Here is a 16,722-nt window from a genome sequence, read left to right on the forward strand (position 1 = left end):
GCAAAGTGGGAGGTTCAACTAGTCTAAGAACATTTACCCCATAAACTTTCTGAATCAAAATTTTTTATTTGTTCTTCCACCAAACGCAACAACTGATTTCCATCTACAATTATTTTTTAAGGTAAGAAACAGTGAGTCAACTGAAGAAAGGGCTGCGGCCCTGGCTAGGGAATGGCGACACTGTGACACCTGAGAACGCGGGCCCGCGGGGACGAGCCTGGGCCGCAGCAGGACTGGGCCCGGGTCAGCGAACCTTCTCCAGGAAGGCTCTGCAGCACCGCACACACTGCTGGTAGACGGCCTCAAAGTCAGCGTCATTACCCTGAAAAGACAGGGAAAAGGAAGAGGAACGAAGCCTGCGTAAGGAAGAGGCCCTTCGGGAGGCTGCCTCCGACTCCGGACGTTAGGGCCCACAGACAGGCTGATCCTTGCGTTACCCCTGCCCTGAACCGCAGGATGGAAGCCTGTAAGCCGTACTTACATAATAAGGGTCTTCAATGATGAACTGTTTCTGTGGGTCGTAGCTCCCAAGCAGTTCGATTTTCGCTCTGCAGTTTCTAACTTGATTACTTTTCCTATTCAAATCTCTGTAAAGTTGAAACATGAACTTCGTTTTCAGATCTATGGCTTCAAGGTAAACTGGGACATCGGCTAGGGTTTTATGAAGCATCCATGTCAAAATCCAGCAAAAGTGACCTGATTTAAAGGGGAAATCAAACACTCGGCAGCTCTGTACAGCCCTCCGTGGGGCTGCGGTCATGGGGCTCTGTCTCTCAGGCAAGGGAGCTCGCAACAGCAAGGGATTTACACTAAACGTACAGCTTCGAGTCAGACAGTAATCAGCATTCTCCTGAGGAGGTGACAGAATGGAACGCAAAAAGCCTTGAGAACCAAGTCCCAGAGGGTGGGAGGTTCCACGCTAAGGTGTCCTGACGGTGGTCCTTGCACCCACTCCACTGCCTAGGGGGGCTCCGCTCCCACCTCCCACCTCCGCTTTCTCACTGAGCTTCGTGTGCACTGTTTCCGCGTTAGGTTACCAAATCTCTATGGGGGACAACAGAGTCTAACGGGAAACCCGCGACGCCTCGGAGCACAGACCCTCCCCAGGAAGCCACTGCGGCTGAAACGTGACGGGCAGGTGGGCGCAGGGGTGGCTCGGGCTGCACCACCAAGTGCCAACCACGTCTGGACATTTCATTAACAGACAGGGTGCGACACGGAGTTCTCTAACAGGACACTGCTGAGGCTACTCATGAGCTATTCTGTGAGAAAAATGAGGACAAAACAAAACTCACCAGCGAAAAACAAAAACAGAAAATCTATGCTTTTTAACGCAGTTCGTCATTAATGAAAACCTAGGTAAGCCTGTTGCATCCGTACCTGTCCACCTACAGCAGTGACTAAAGGAAAGAGTTTCTGTGAATCAAACACGTGCAACCTTTACGGGTTAGCAGTGAAGCAAGGCAGTGTGGTCCTGTGCTCACACCGAGGGCTCAGCTCGGTCCTCCCGGTGAGGGCAGACACCAAGGGCCCTGCAGGCGGACTGCTGAGGCATCTCACTCGGCAAGACCTACTGTGTGCCAGGCAGCACGGTGCCCGTCGTGCACCTGGCGCACGGTCTGCTCACGTGTTCCCGTCGGTCACTTAGCCCGAGTCTGCCTCTGTATTTGTAAAATATATCGTATTCATTTATCTTTGCATGGTCACACTGTATCATACTGTTTGTTAGGTTTAATTTTAATACATGACGCCCGTAATACATGTAAGCCCACCTCAGACTTCACGAGGAGAGGCCCAGGAAAATGCTCTCATCATTGGTTACCAATGCCTGGCTGAAGAAATGCCACACCAAGTTCCTTGTTGCCCAGATCCATATCCCCTGAGGTCAAACGCACATGTGAGGCGATAGGGCACGGTGGTGAGTGTGACTCATGCCTCACAGAGCCTAGGCTAAAATTCCAACACACCCACCGCTGAATCTGTGAACTTGGGCAAGTAACGTAACCTCTCTGTGCCTCGAATTCCTCTTTGATAAGACGGAGCAACAGTGCAGACCTTCAGAGGACGCGCTTTGGCATGCACAGCACATGATACGCACCATGTGTAGCCATTTTTATCTAATACCTTAATCTGACAGTTTTTGTTTTTTAAATTGATTAAGGCAATCAACAATTTAAATGAACTAAAAAGTCTTCTTTTTTGTTAGTCTTTTTTTGGGGGTTGGTGTGGGGCAGCTGTAAGGGGGAATAAGATGAGAAACACAATAAAACACCATGCTGGCCCTGAATCATTATAGCAATAACAAACTCATTCTCCTGCAAAACAAAGCATCACCTTATATATCAGGCTTTTCCTTATCAAAGGGTGTGTCTCAGTATAAACAGATGTATGAGACTTCAATTCTAAATTATTCTCTGGATTTCTTACTATTCTAAATAAGTACTTCTACATGTTGTGACCATCACTATATATTAAAAGTTTAAGGTACTAGAAAAGTCATTTTGGACAACAAACTGCTTAGCCTATTACTAAACTGAGTTGAAGAGAAATACCCTTTAAAAATACAATTACCTCAGGTTGCTTTCATCCATACATAGCATATAATCAAAAGTGGCAAAGTCTTCTTTGGTAACCTAAAAGTAAATGAGAAGTGAAAACATAATGTTTACGTTTAGACCAATCAAGCCTAGAGGATCCAAAACAGAACCTTAAAAAAAAAAAAAAAAAAAAAAAAAGGCTATACTTGAATCTGCTACTCACTAATTAAGTTATAAATCAATTAAGGTACTTTAAAGTTAAAACTGTTAACCTGATTTCCTAAAATTGTATTGCAAATAAATTTTATTTTATACAGTTCCCTAGAATAATCATTAAGTAGTATAATATGTGGATGCAAAGTTTATACTTCATCTTCGACTTCTTAGAAACAAAGTATAATTCAGTTAACTTATTAAAATGTTCTGTATCTGAGCCCTAGTTTTCATTCTACAAGTACTCATCCTCAGCCCCAGTGACACGTATCAACTGCAGCACTGACGGCTGTCCTCGTGGGGCTTCCCTCCTATGCAGGGTGGGCAGCTCTCAGGAGTGACAATGCCTCACAGAAAAACAAAGCAGAGAAGAGGGCAGAGAGGAAGACAACATTTTAAGTAGGGTGGTCAGGCTCACTAGAAAGAAACACATGAGTAACTGAATCTCTGGATCTTCTCTATTCTGACTAAATATCCATAACTTGGACATGACACAGAAGAGAGTGCCACTCAGTATTTTTACTAATTCTAACCTAAACTTTGCACTGTTTTCTGACATAATTCATAAACATAAGCTCACTAAAATATAAACAAAAACTCTTATGATTTTTTAGTAGTATAAATAATGACAGAATAAGAAAGGAACAACTATATTCAATTTTAATAACCTATAAGGGAAAAGAATCGGAAAAAGAATATATATATATATATATATATATAAAACTGAATCACTCTGCTGTACACCTGAAACTAACACAGCATTGTAAATTAACTATACTTCAATTAAAAAAATGGTAGGCAGGTAGGAAGGAAGGAAGGAAGGGAAACATGCCGTAATCAAGGATGGAAATAATTTCTAAGAATGCTTTCAATACTCATCTTCATCACTAAAAAAATCCTCTAAAATATAGTGGTACAATGAAACTACAAAGATTTTGAATTCCTGGTTAAACAGAGTAGTGACACTCTACTATAATCAGTGTTGCGAAAGAACCATAAATATACTCACTATTCTGTTAAAAATAATAAATTTTGGCTCTTAGTATGCACTTGCATTAATTTTTAGTGTAGCACATTAATAAAGTACTGGGACCAAATTTTGCTAACATTCCCAAGGTACTAGCTTATTTTTAAATCTATTAGAGCAAACATTACAAGTTATTTCCCCAAATTAGTTGTCTGAGAAATGTCCTGGGATTAAATATTAAACATTGTTTTTAATTTTGGAATGACTGCAATTGCAGATCCTAAGAAAGACTTAGTAAGTGACAGCTACATGTAGCTACATGATGTTTAGATGTTAAAATGACTGTGGAAGAAGAGGAACAGCTATAATTAACATCTTATAAAGAATGCATGGTAAAGGATTTCCGCTTGCAGCTATAAATGAAATAGCTTGTGGCAAAACAACCTTATTGCCAGAAAAAAAGTAGAAAACGCCCATCAAAACTAAACACTTCTGCACAATCATTAACGTGCTCCCATGACAGCCAGGCTCAGAAAGGCCAAAATCTCAACCGCGTGCACAGGACCAGGTATGCAAATTGGCGGGCCCTCTGCTGCTACAGATAAGCCTGGCTGCCTGAGAGGGCTGACCGGCCACAAAGGGCAGCTGGCATCTTGCTCCCGCCCTCAAGAGGACTTGCTGACCCTGGGCCCTGGCTAGAGCTCGGAAGAGAGATCTCAAACTTCCTGGATGCAGAAATTTTTAACTCTTAAAAATTATTTAGGCCTTCCCTCTAAACAACTTGTTACTTAGGGTTATATCTATTGTACCAATATTCACCAAAGCTATTAAAAGTGAAATTTTTATAACACTTATTATTCACTTAAAAATAATAAAAATTCATTACCTGCTACTATAACATTTTTATAAATGAAAAGCAGCTCTACTTTCCACACGGAAACTTGGGGAGGAAAGTGGCGCTGCTTTACATTTTTGCAAACCTCTTTAATGTCTGCTTACTCAAGGCAGACGCTTCTCCTGTGCGCTTCTCCATTTGATCTGCTGAAATATGCAAACCCAGCCGCACACAAGTACGTAGCCGAAAAGCAGTATTTTACCAACCATTGTGTAACTGTGGATATTCTCTGATGCAACACCAAAGCTCATTAGCAGTGGTTTCTTACAGGTTATTTGCAATGCAGAACATGAAAACATACGAGCAAACTCTTCCTACTCTGTCCAAGCTCACTGGTTATGGTTAGTCTGACCCTTTGAATGGATCCCTGACTCACACATTTTGACCTCACGGGCCTAGGGGTCCCTGGAACCCACTTTGGGGACTGTGCTTTAGACTCTTGCAGGAGGGGCTGTTAGCAATGTCTGAGGACATCGTGATTGTCACGATGGGGGACGAAAGGGGTGCTCAGCATCGTGTGGGTCGAACCATCCAGCCTCCCAGGTCACGAGAAGCCTGGGCAGAAGGCCGCTGATGGAAGGCAGAAGCATCAAAGGGCCAGTGGGCAACCTCACCGGCTGGAGATGCTGGAGGTGAAGCTGGCGCCCACACGTCTTCTCCTCAGAGCATCTGCCAAGTTCCTAAACCATTCAGAGAAAGAAGCCAAGAGAACAAGTGGAAGGCCGCACGCAGCAGACTCAGCGAGGAAGGAAGAAGAACTACCTCAGAAGCTGCCAAACAGGGGCAGCCCTGTGTGCCGAACACCTCCCCAGCAGGTGGGGCTCCTGGAGGTTCACCTGAGAGGGGCCCGTCCAGCACAGCCCGAGCCCCGCGAGGCAGGTCCAGCAACCAGTCAGCTCCAAACCAATCCCTGCCCTACCCAAGCGGAGCCATCTGGGGGCAAAGGACCTTCACCCAAAGCTTCTACATTGTTTATACATCATGCTCAGCATTTAATCCAAACTAGCAAGCCTACCAAGCAATACAACAAAGAGGAAAAGAAAAGAAAAGCAGACCCAAAGATGACCCAGGTATTAGTTACTAGACTTTATTTAAAATAACTGTGATCAGAATTGTTCAAGAAAATATAGGGCAAGATGCAGAATTTCACCAGAGAGATGGAATCAATTTAAAAAATCAAATAACACTTAAAGAATTAAAGAAAGTAACAGACACTAAATATTCAATAAACAGAGGCTTATGGACTGTTTGAAAACATAGAAAGATTTGTACATCACAAAACAGGTCAGTAGGAAAATCTCAGACTGAAAAACAGAGTGAAAATGATGGAGAAAGTAGAAAAAGCACAAGAAATTTATGCTCAAAATACATTTAGGCTGAATCTCAGAAGAATGAGGGGAAGAAAAATATACAAAGATAACAGCCCAGAATCTTCCAGCACTGATGAAAACCATCAAGACACAAATTCAGGAAGTGAATTTGACCACATAAAACTGCTGGTAACTATACACCGAAGAAAAACTAAAGACAGCAGAAGAAAATGACAGCAACTGCAGGAAACAACAAAAAGACAATGGATTAGATGAATCCTTCCAAACAGTTAAAGTAGAAATACCATCATTGTTTGACAAAAGTTTTTTAACAGAAGAGAAAAAAAACATTAGCTAACTTGTTTTATGAGGCTGCTCGACCCTGACACAGTGTGTGATGCCAGGTGTGTATCCACCCCTGACACAGTGTGTGATGCAGGGTGTGTATCCAACAGAACTGCACACATACAAAAATATTCAGTGGAACTCAGCCCCAAACTAGAAACAACCCGAGTGTTCATCAAGAGTGGAACTGATACATAAACTGTAGCCTAACTGTAAAATGATACTGAGTCCACAAATGAAGATGACTGAAGCTTTGCTATGAGCAACAATATGGAGAATCTCACAAAGGAAAATGCTGACAGAAGTATACACACTATAGGATTCCACTGCCATAAAGTTAAAAAGGTAGACGGCATTTTGAGTGGTGACCTCTGGAGTAGAGGAAGTAGAGCTGGTCGTGCCGTAAGATGCACTGAGCTCCCTGACATCTGTGTATGTGTCAAATAAAGTTTACTGAAAAGGGAAAGAATGTATGATAAAGTAAACATCCCCACAGAACTAACCGGATGTGAGAGTTCACATACCCCAGGGAAATGATTACACGCGCTAAAAAGAAAAAATAACCTAAATGTATTTTGTCTATAAAACCCAGGTTTAATAGAAATGTTAGAATAGTTCTCATACAAATTGTGATACTCACTAAAGATGAAATCTGTAAACATTAGAAAATGCTAAAAAATAACAAAGATCTGACGTGATACTGACATATCCTACTAGGACTTTCAAATTTTTAAAAAAATCATTGTTGAGAAAATTTTCTTAAAAGCAACAGGAAAAAGAAAAAGAAAATAGATCATGTGGAAATACTACTTCTAAAACTGGTAATAATTTCATAAGCAGTAACTTTCTAGCTTTGTTTTTTTAAGGCATGTGTATTTAAAATATTTCATTTGTACCCACTTTTATTATAAACTTAGCATATGAAAAATAATCTGATCTTAAAAATAGAAAACATGGAAGTATGATTGCTCATAATTCTGAAGGTCTACTCAAAATAAATCTACATTATTTAAAAAACAGAGAGTAGAAATTGGCAAGGTATGCAAAACCCTGAAGAGATTAGAATGGACAAATGATATAAAAAATGTTTAATCTCCAATGAAAATTCCACTTAAGAAAGGGTCCTTAAAATAGTTAATTTAAATAGTAAATTGTTAACATGCAGAGTCAACTGATGTAGCCAGAAACTAGTTCACAGGTCTCAGTTATCTAAGTCAAAAATAATGTGTGTATTACTAATTTCTGAGACATTATTAACATATTAAAAGTGTTTCTATAGAAGTTTTGTTTTGTGAATTTTCTGGCTCACACCTCAACAAATAAACCTGTAATTAAATCCAAGTTCTACCACTTTGCAGCTGCGTAACCTTCAATAAGTCATTTATTTTCTCTCCAGAACTGTTTCTTGATCTGCAAAACGTGTTTACCAACCACTCCTCTCTGTAACTGATAAAAATTGAGAACGGCCAAAATTTAAAATACGATGTTATATGGCAAAGCAATCTGCAAAGTTTTAAATAGAGACAAAATTTAGTATACCAATGACTAAGGAATCTTTATCCAGTCTTACAAAAAGTTCTGATCCAAGCACTAATACTAAATTATAGTTCTCACACTGCCATCCATACGTACAAACATGCAATATATTTGACAACTGATTTTCAAAATATTTGGCTTCTCACTTTAAAGGCCTCAAAAGCTCATCTGACACCAAGCCATGACCTTTCTTGGCCTATAGAGCCTACGTTTTGTTAGGATGGATACAAAAGGAAGTTAGCAGATTTTAGAGAGGTTTTTAAAAACTCCAACTGAATCTCCACAAAATAATCATATTGATAAAAATAGCAGTCCCTTTAGGACAACACGCTAGTCAGAAATGAAGTGTGTTTCTGCGGCAGCTGGTCCCTGGGGTTACAGAAGGTGCAGCACCAGCACCCACAGCAGCTCCTAGACTGGGAGGGACTGGACAGGCCACCTACGGACCCCAACGTCTCGCCACAAATGCTGCCATGAAAACCTCAGCACCCCACCTCCCGCGGTTCCACGGGAGTCTAGAACCCTGTAGCCCAATAACGTGCCCACCAGACCAAGTGGCTATTTAAATGAGTTACAATTTAAAATTCAGCCTCCATCACACTGGCCATATCTCAAAAGCGCAAGAGCCACATGCAGCTGGTGGCTTCCACCCTGGAGAGCAGATAAGGCACACCACCCTCCTCGCAGGACGTTCTGCTGGGCCGCACTCCAGAACCAAAACCCAGAAGTACTACTGCTGGTGCACAGGACACACCCCCATAATAATATCAGCATTACCCTGTATTTCTAAGGCACTTCACAGCTGGCAATACGTTTCTGTATCCATAACAGAAATTCATTCTAGCAACAACCTAGTAATGGAAGCAGACTAAGTCACTATGGCTTCAATGTTTAAAGACCTCACAGATCGAAAAAAAAGGAGATGACAGCTCAGGTCTTCCAGCTCTTAAGCAGGGCTCTCTCGACCATGCATTTTAATAAGTCAATTCCAAGACCACGCAAACCTTTCAGAACTGTGGAACCAGAATGGGTGTATTGTGGCTGGTTAGGCCGACCCTAAATAAACACACTCATTGTACATAAATGTCTGGTTAAGCCTCTCACAACCTCTCAGGTTACCAGATCAACGTCTTAGAAATTAAACAAGGTCTCTTCTACCTGTCTTGCTTTATGGGCTGTGTTAATGCCATGATCTCTTAGGCAGCTCACAGCTCTTGGATCTGGCGACCGGCCCACGTTCCAGTCAGAAACAGCGCCACTGTCAATGACCCACTGCAACACAAAACACACAAGTGCACCTTCAAGGTCAAGTACGGTACCTGCCGGGCAACGTGACTCATGGGGATACCATGCTTCTTCATGCAAGCCTGCCCCCGATAATCAGGAGGGTTTCCTAGTTCATACGTGGACGTTGCTGCACTGTCTATCCTCCACTGCAGGAGAAAAAAAGAATTTTTTTCACAATTTTCTGCCCCAAAGCCATTCAGGTTGGCCTCTTTAAGGTAGTGAACAGTACTTACAGTATCTGAAATGTTTTGATCAGTTACAAGTTTCCTGAAAACTGCTTCTGCGATGGGTGAGCGACAGATGTTACCTTAAAAAAAAGGAGGGGGCAGAGTGAGCGTCTGGTTTGAGGGAAGCAAGGCACTCTTCTCTGAGGTGACCGTCCTGCCAGCACCTGGCAGAACCTGGGGGAACAGCTGAGCCAACCCCGCTGAATGATTTCACACCGACTGTCCATGTACTCAAAGTACAAATGACGAAGACCTCAGAAATCAGAACAGTTATGACCAAAATCATCGTTTTTCAGGTTGCTATCACTGACCCAGAAGCGAGTCGGGAAGTCAACGCAGTGGGTGGCAACCAGTCTATTTTAAAATGAAATACAACAGAATAGAGTTTAAAATACGTATTTTCAAGCATACTGCACATAATACAGACGAATATTGTTTCATAAAATACACAAGCAAATGTGTTTAGGCCTAAGAGTAGTTCCACACAGACTTCTACCGCAGGACCCGTGCAGAGCCCTTGCTGGAGTGCTGTGGACCCAGAAGCCAGCCAGCTGGGGCAGGGATGGTCCTCCAGGCTGTCCAGTCTGCCCAGAACTTACATCAGCTGCAAGTTCACAGATCCCCAGAGCCACTCTCACTTCAAACCAGCTGGCCACTTCAAACCAGCTGAACCTTACAGGTTCAGTATTTCTCCAGAAGGATTGCAGAATTCAGGAAAATGCTATACTTATGATTATAGTTTTATTATCACAAAAAGATACAGAGCAGAACCAGCCAAAGTCAGAGAGCACAGCAAAGATTCTGGAAGAGTTCCAAATAGGAAACTTTCTGGTCCTCGGGGACGTGTCACATTCCCGTCACCCATGTGTGACAGTACTCAGAGTACTGCCAATCCAGGACGCCTCGCAGAGCTCCAGTGCCAAGGATTTATTGGCGTTTCATAAATAAGCCTAACTGATTGAATTACTGGCCTGTGGCTGAACTCAGTGTCCAGCCCCTTCCCCTCCCACGTGTGGCTCGCAGCCTCCGCCCCGAGTTACCTCCTCAGGAAAAGCTGTGTAGGGCCATCCCTGAATCACAAAACTCTCCTATCACTCCAAGGGAATTCCAAGGGGTTTGAAGGTTACCTCCCAGAAGCCAGGATAGAGGCAAGACCTCTCATGAAATGGGGTCAAATTCCTTTCTACACAGGGGAAGAAAGATAAAAGACAGAAAATCTTCCCTCAAAATATTTCTACCACGTGCCAAGCAATGTATTTATGGGAGATATGGAATTAGCTATAATAAAAACAAGAAAACAAATGTTGATAGACAAGCAATATACTACAGGAGCACAGGAAAAGATTCTAAAAAGCATAAAGAATAAGAAAGTTTCTTATGAGAAAAAAAGAAAGAACAATTAGGGCTGGTCTTTAAAGGATGAAGAGTATTTAAATACTGGTTAATTGTAGGAAAAAGGTAATCTGACACCACTATGTTCTCTCTCATCTTCCACTGTGCTGGCTGGGACACAATTAACAGCACACATTCTTTAGACCTTTAAAACATTAAACACTTAATAATCTTGCCAAAATAAGGAGTTCCGTTCTTTTCTGCTATTACCCTTACCAATGGTATACATCTGACACTTTCTTGCACTTCAGTCTGAAAAATGTCCAAATAAACGCTTTGAAGGAATAAAACTTGCATCTTTCAGAAGTGCACTGTTGTTACTGCCCTGCATACAGGCTGCCAAGTGAAATGGCAAACAGCAACCTCAAATCCCCCCAGAACTCCACATCTCACCCCCTCCACCGGCAAAGCTCTGGTCCAACACACAAACTCTCTCTGAACTGTGGGTCTCCCTCCTGTGGCCCTCACCCCTTCTCAGTCCAATCTCAACATAACAGCTGAAGGCTTCTTTTTAAACCTCCCACCTCTGCTCAAAATCCTCCAATGGCTTAACTTGCTCAGTGAGCCCAAGTCCTCACACGGCCTCACCAGATCTGTCCACCACAGAATCTAAATGTGGGTCTGAAAACTAGGGCTCAGGACCCACCAGCTTTGTATATAGTTCTCAATGCTAAAAATAATTTTTTACATTTTTCAACAGTTGAAAAAAACTCAGAAGTAGAATATCTTGAGAATATTACATAGAATTCAAATCCCAGTGTCCATACACAATTACAGCCAAGCATGATCATTTATGTATTGGCTAGGGCTGCTTTTGCACTACACCTCTGGTATGACCTACAAAGCACAAAATATTTCTCTGGCTCTTTACATAAAGAGTTTGCAGACTCCTGCCCCAGAACACTCACTGTATGTGAGGAAGTAACTTCTCCCCTGTGCACCAAGAACAGTACTACTTATGTATCCACTGGGAACTGAGAAAACACTCACATTATCTCTGAGTCCTCAGGTACAGAGGATTGTCTGACTGAGAAGGTACTAGGTCACCAGGCCCAGAACTTCAGCTTCCCGGCCGTTTCTTGAACATGGCCAGCACCCCCACTTCAAAACCTTTCACCTGCCTTCCTCTGGATCCAGGGTGCTTTTCCAAAATACCCTACGCTTGCTTCCGCACCTCCTTCAAGTCTTTGCTCAAATGTCACCTTCTCGGTAAGGCCTCCCCTGAACAGCCTACTTACAGCTGCACTCCCCTTCCGCTCCCCCTTTCTTCCTGCCTTACTGTCTTAACCAAATACTTGATTGTTGATGACGGAATGTGAGCTCTAGAGAGGCAGGGATTTTTGTCTGTTTTCCTCACCACTATATCCCTAGCACTCAGAACAGTGCCTGGTACCATGGCAGTTGCTTTAAAAAAAAAAAAAAAAAGTACTGACGATAAATACTTACAAGCAGACATCTCCCATTAAGAACCACCATACTGCATTATGTCAGCCTAATCAACAATACTAAGTGAAATAAACAAGGCAATGGAATCCTGTTAAATGCCCAACCTGAGCTGAACTGCCCTTTAAAAAAATGTGCTGAAGCCATCAGTCAGCCTTCAGTGGAGAGCTTAAAAATCAAATGATGCCTACTGTCAAAGTGAAACAAGGAGGCCTTTTACTTTTCCCCTCATAGAAATTCAATTCTGCAAATACCTAGTGTGCATCGTATTTTGTCCTAAAGCTGGAAATACAAAGAGAAATAAGTCACAGTTATTGCCTTCAAGAGGGCTAAGTCTAGCTGTAATCTCAGGAGGCTATCAAGTAATTATAATAAAATTTGTGTGAGGAAAGGTGTCTATAAAGGGTCATGGGAACAACTACCTCTACCTAGAGGGTCTGGAAAAAGTAACGAAGGGAATACTTGGGTCTGACATTTTAGAAAGGCTTTCCAGGCAAAATGCAAAATGGGTTCCCAGAAAGAAGCACACAATGGAAGGCACACTGAGCATCTGAAGTACTGGGGAACAGGCAGTCCAGAGGGTGTGTGGGTAGGAAACGGTAAAGGGGATAAAGTGGGAAACGCTGAGCACACTTCTGTGGTCTTCTTTAAGGGTGCACCTAAAGAGGAGAGGAAGGAAATGCAGGAAATGCAGACTCATCGGAAGGTTTTAAGTCACTGGGCTATTGACCATGTAAGCCTTCCTCTCTGGGGAATTAAGGAGATGGGCTGGAAGCACTGAGGTGCCCTATCAAAGGAAAAATCCAGAAAGCTAAAGGGAAAGTGAACTCTATTTTAAGTAAGGGAGGCTAACTGTTGAAATCCTAAAAATGAAAATAATTCTGAGCTGGAAGGCACCTGAAGAATTAAAAATAAAAAATACCTTCATTTTCATGTAGAGGAATATTGGCACATGGGGCTGTTACATAGCGAACTAGGGAATCAGGTCTCCCTGGTTTGGCTTTTACAATCAAGAAATCCTAAACCTTTGCACTTCCCCTGCCTTTAGGTCAGATCCATTTGTGACCATGGGCCAAGGAAACAAGCCAGCAAACCGGTGTTGTCATGGGTTTCGGCGCATCAGGAGGCCCTTAAAGGACAGATCAGTCCAGTGGCCTCGAGTCTACCTGATGAAGGGGAAAAAGGGATTCTAGGCAAGTGCAATGCCAGGAACCCTGGCTTGGAGTACAGGTGCTGCAGGTGAGAAGGGAACCGGGCTTGGAGAAAGGACTGTACAGAAGCTAGAGGTCCAGGCATGCATCGAGGACTTCGGCAGGTGACAGGGGATCCGACTCGGAGACAGGACTGAACAGGGGACCCCGCTTGGAGAGAGAACCGGGCCCGTCAAGGACACCCCGCCTGCAGAGCTGCCCGGGCAACTGCGCCACGCTGACGGAGAGCGCGGCGCCCCATGCCACCCTCGGGTCTCCCCTCTCCGGCCTCCTCCGCATCACCGTTCCTGGTCCAGCGGCGCGGCCCAGAGCGCACGAAGCCCTCCCCAGCCCTCCAGGAAAGTCAAAGTGGGGCTAGATCGGCGCTGTCTCACCCAGACACACGAACAGCACTGACTTGGTCACCTGTTCGGCCATCTTCCCGCGCTCATACAGGCGCCCACTAATCACGTCGGAACGTTTCTGGCGCGGCGCATGCGCACCGCGAGGGGCCCGCTCCGCGCGCCCGCGTAGTCCTGCCCCGGCCCCACCCGGAGCGAGCGTGCAGTCTCGCGCTTGCGCAGTCTGGCCCCAGAGCCGCCCGCGGGAGGCGGAGCCGAGAGCCACCCCGAGGGCAGGAGGTGGGGCGCGGGGAGGGGAGGGATGGGGCGGGACCAAGAGCCACCTGGAAGGGGAGGGGCCCAATGGGGGAGAGCTGGGGTCACGCGACTCTGCGGAGTGACCACCCGAGGGCAGGAGAGGGCGTAGCCCCGAGCCCCGGGGTTTTGGGGGCCACAGACTGAAGCCAGAGAGACGGGGCCTGAGGGGTCCCCGAGTGTCCTCGGAGAGTAGGGAGTCAGTCCTGGGGTTCAGGTGAGCGCCCGTCACCTGGGCCGCGCGGCCGAAGGTGAGGCCCGCGATCAGGGGCTGGGCGGGGTCCGCACGGGCACCTCCTGGTACCCCGAGACCCCCGTCCCCGGTGCCCGGGTCGGAACCGCTGCGCAAGGTCCGCTCTGCGGCAGGACGGCCGCTGGGCTGCCCAGTCGTCGAAGATGGGCTGCTTCAGCAGCCGCCCTGGGACCGGTGAGGGCGAGCGCACACCTCCCTTAGCTGCTGTTTTTGTCCTGCGAATATGTGTAAACTAGGTGCTTTGCCCTGGAAAAGCGGGTGTTTACCTGCTCCCTCACCTGTCTCAGGTGTGCACCTCGCTAGACCGGTCCCTGCCCTGGGAGGCGGAGCCGAGCGGGGAGGGCCCCTCCTCTTCCTGGGTAGGTGTCCGCAGCTCCAGGGGCGCCGGAACGGACCAGGCTCGGGGTAGCAAGTGAGTACAGGTGTCGGTGACGCCGCTGAACCTCACCTGGAATCGGGACCACCCCTTACGCTTTACAGAAGTTTTGCTGGGGAGGGTAAATGTTCGGTGAAAGACATAGAAACGATGTCTTTGGGATTTTTTTTGCTGTTGCGCATCTATTAACGCTCAGTTATCCCACAACTGTCAGAAGTTAAGAGCAACCGGCTCCCTGGACTCTCCACAAATGCGGTTGTGATTCAGGTTTAGCCCCAGTTGATTCAGTTCACCGAATGGCTCTTCTCGTTTTTCATTTTAGCGATTATCATTCACTTCGTTTGTAAATATCTAATATTTGAAAAGCCAAGTTATTAGTCACTATCTGTTTTCGTTCCCGACTGTTTTAGTGGGGGACATTCTGGACCTTGTTGGACGGTTTGGGCTCAGTCTGCGCCTGGCTCGCTCAGCAGGAGTCAGAAGGCTGCCATTGTTTCCGGGCTCCCCAGGTGTAAGTGCCAGGCCCTTCACACCTCACCTGGCCCTGCCTGTGATCAGCCGCAGTTCCGGGAAACCTCTTGGGGCAGAGTGGCCGCCTCCCTGGTGCTGTGAGCGCTGGACCTTGGACCTCTTTACTTTATTGTGGTGGTTTTTCCTTGTGTAATGAAATAGGAAACTGCTCTGAACAGGTAGATGACCATAAGGTAATGAGATTTACCCTGCTAGCTGGAAATGTGTCATTTTCACTTCATCTCAACAAATAGTTCTGTGTCACCACTGCTGCTGCTGAGGCTGAGTTGCAGAGAATGACACAGACAAGGGACCCCTGCCCACAGAGAGTAGGAATCTGATGGCCCCAGAATGTTCTACCAAAGGGGTGGAGGTTTTCAGGTTTTCTTTTGTATACGGAACAGGAGTGTCCTGCATTTTTGTCCTCAGGAGAGTGTTTATTGAGGTGTGGGAGATGCCTGAATTAATAATGGGTTAGTCAGAAACTCTGCACACACGCACCTCAGAGAAATAACAAGTCTCCATGGTGCTGTTTAGTTCTTTGTGTGGCCTGCTATTGGAATACCTGCGCAGTGACCAGCTGGAGGTTAAAATCAGTTGTTACTTCCATCCTGTTTATCATGCATAAACTAAGGAGAATTGGTTATCTGGTTTACAAGTGTTCTATTTAAACAAAGTTTCTTTAAAATGAGTTAATACTATCCCTCGTCTTTTGTAAGATTAAAAATAATATTTAAAAGAAATCTGTGCTCATCAAGAGTGATTTGATGCTTTTATTCCATTTAGGAAAATTTCTCAGGGGCTTTCTCACTGTTTAGAAAGAAGGATATGGTGTTTGGAAAGAGAACGCTGACAAGTCAAGGGGATGTTGCTGCCGTGTCGCTGAGTGACCGGTGGTCACAGACGTCTTTCTACAAGTTGCCTTATGTGCAAGTGTGTCATGATAAGACATCATCCTGTGCAGTTTAAGACCTAAACACACTGAATTTTTATTTTCTTTGGGGGGAGTCCATTTTTCACAGTCACTGATCAGACTAAAGTGGCATGTGTAGTTCTGCTCTGAGCCAGGCTCACTCTTCAGTTTGAGAAAAGGTGAAGTGGTGTAAGTCAAGGGTCTCCTTATGCTGGAAGTTACGGTTCTTGTCACTCCATACTCTCTGTCCCCTGTCTGAATCCTGTGGTCAGGGGAACAAGAAAAGAGGCACAGGCCACGGTAATGTTTGGGGCTCAAATCATCAGTTTAGTTTGAAGTTTGGATTAGAAGGTTAATGACCTGACCAGAGAGACCAGTTTTGATTTATAGAACTGACAGACTTTGTCTCCTTAAGACAAAGGAAGCAGTTAAACCCAGGCCACAGAGAGATAAGAACTAGTTTAAGAAACAGTGGTGTCTACCTAAAGGGGTGGGATAGGGAGGGTGGGAGGGAGACAGAGGGAGGGGATATGGGGATGTATCTATATGTATAGCTGATTCACTTTGTTATACAGCAGAAACTAACACACCATTGTAAAGCAATTATACTCCAATAAAGACGTTAAAAAAAAAAAAAGAAACAATGGCCATAGTTATCAGGTGGTAGTGTCC

The 16,722-nt window shown here is 44.8% G+C and overlaps 2 protein-coding genes across 6 annotated transcripts in view; one reads left to right on the forward strand and one right to left on the reverse strand.

Annotated features, from left to right (window-relative positions):
* Positions 1-46: 46 nt before the first annotated feature.
* ACP1 (acid phosphatase 1) lies at positions 47-13,881 on the reverse strand. 3 transcript variants are annotated; one of them, XM_057558447.1, is made up of 6 exons: positions 13,738-13,881; positions 9,324-9,397; positions 9,123-9,236; positions 2,572-2,633; positions 482-587; positions 47-322 (listed from the first exon to the last, which is right to left on the reverse strand). In XM_057558447.1, the coding sequence occupies exons 1-6, from the start codon at positions 13,778-13,780 to the stop codon at positions 245-247; spliced, it is 477 nt and encodes a 158-aa protein (XP_057414430.1). In that variant the 5' UTR covers positions 13,781-13,881; the 3' UTR covers positions 47-244. The 3 variants fall into 3 exon arrangements, 2 of the variants coding, with proteins under 2 accessions (XP_057414430.1, XP_057414429.1); XM_057558446.1 differs by lacking the exon at positions 9,123-9,236 and adding an exon at positions 8,962-9,075 and having other exon boundaries at positions 13,738-13,879; XR_009009944.1 differs by lacking the exon at positions 47-322 and having other exon boundaries at positions 512-587; positions 8,962-9,236; positions 13,738-13,879.
* Positions 13,882-14,260: 379 nt separating this feature from the next.
* The window catches only part of SH3YL1 (SH3 and SYLF domain containing 1), a 46,356-nt gene continuing 43,894 nt past the window's right edge, over positions 14,261-16,722 (forward strand). For all 3 annotated transcript variants that reach the window (XM_007195704.3, XM_007195705.3, XM_007195707.3), the window contains exon 1: positions 14,261-14,663. In XM_007195704.3, the coding sequence (XP_007195766.1) occupies position 14,663 (1 nt within the window). In that variant the 5' untranslated portion in view covers positions 14,261-14,662. The remainder of the gene's footprint in view (positions 14,664-16,722) is intronic.

The sequence above is a fragment of the Balaenoptera acutorostrata genome, chromosome 12, assembly GCF_949987535.1.
Source record: "Balaenoptera acutorostrata chromosome 12, mBalAcu1.1, whole genome shotgun sequence".
In the NCBI taxonomy this organism is placed as follows: domain Eukaryota; kingdom Metazoa; phylum Chordata; class Mammalia; order Artiodactyla; family Balaenopteridae; genus Balaenoptera; species Balaenoptera acutorostrata.

Coding starts and splice junctions, on each gene's coding strand:
- ACP1 (XM_057558447.1), bottom strand. CDS start 13,780: ATGGCCGAACAGGTGACCAAGTCAGTGCTGTTCGTGTGTCTGG. Junction 9,237..9,323: donor ATCAAAACATTTCAGATACT/GTAAGTACTGTT, acceptor TTTCTCCTGCAG/TGGAGGATAGACAGTGCAGC. Junction 323..481: donor TCATTGAAGACCCTTATTAT/GTAAGTACGGCT, acceptor CTGTCTTTTCAG/GGTAATGACGCTGACTTTGA.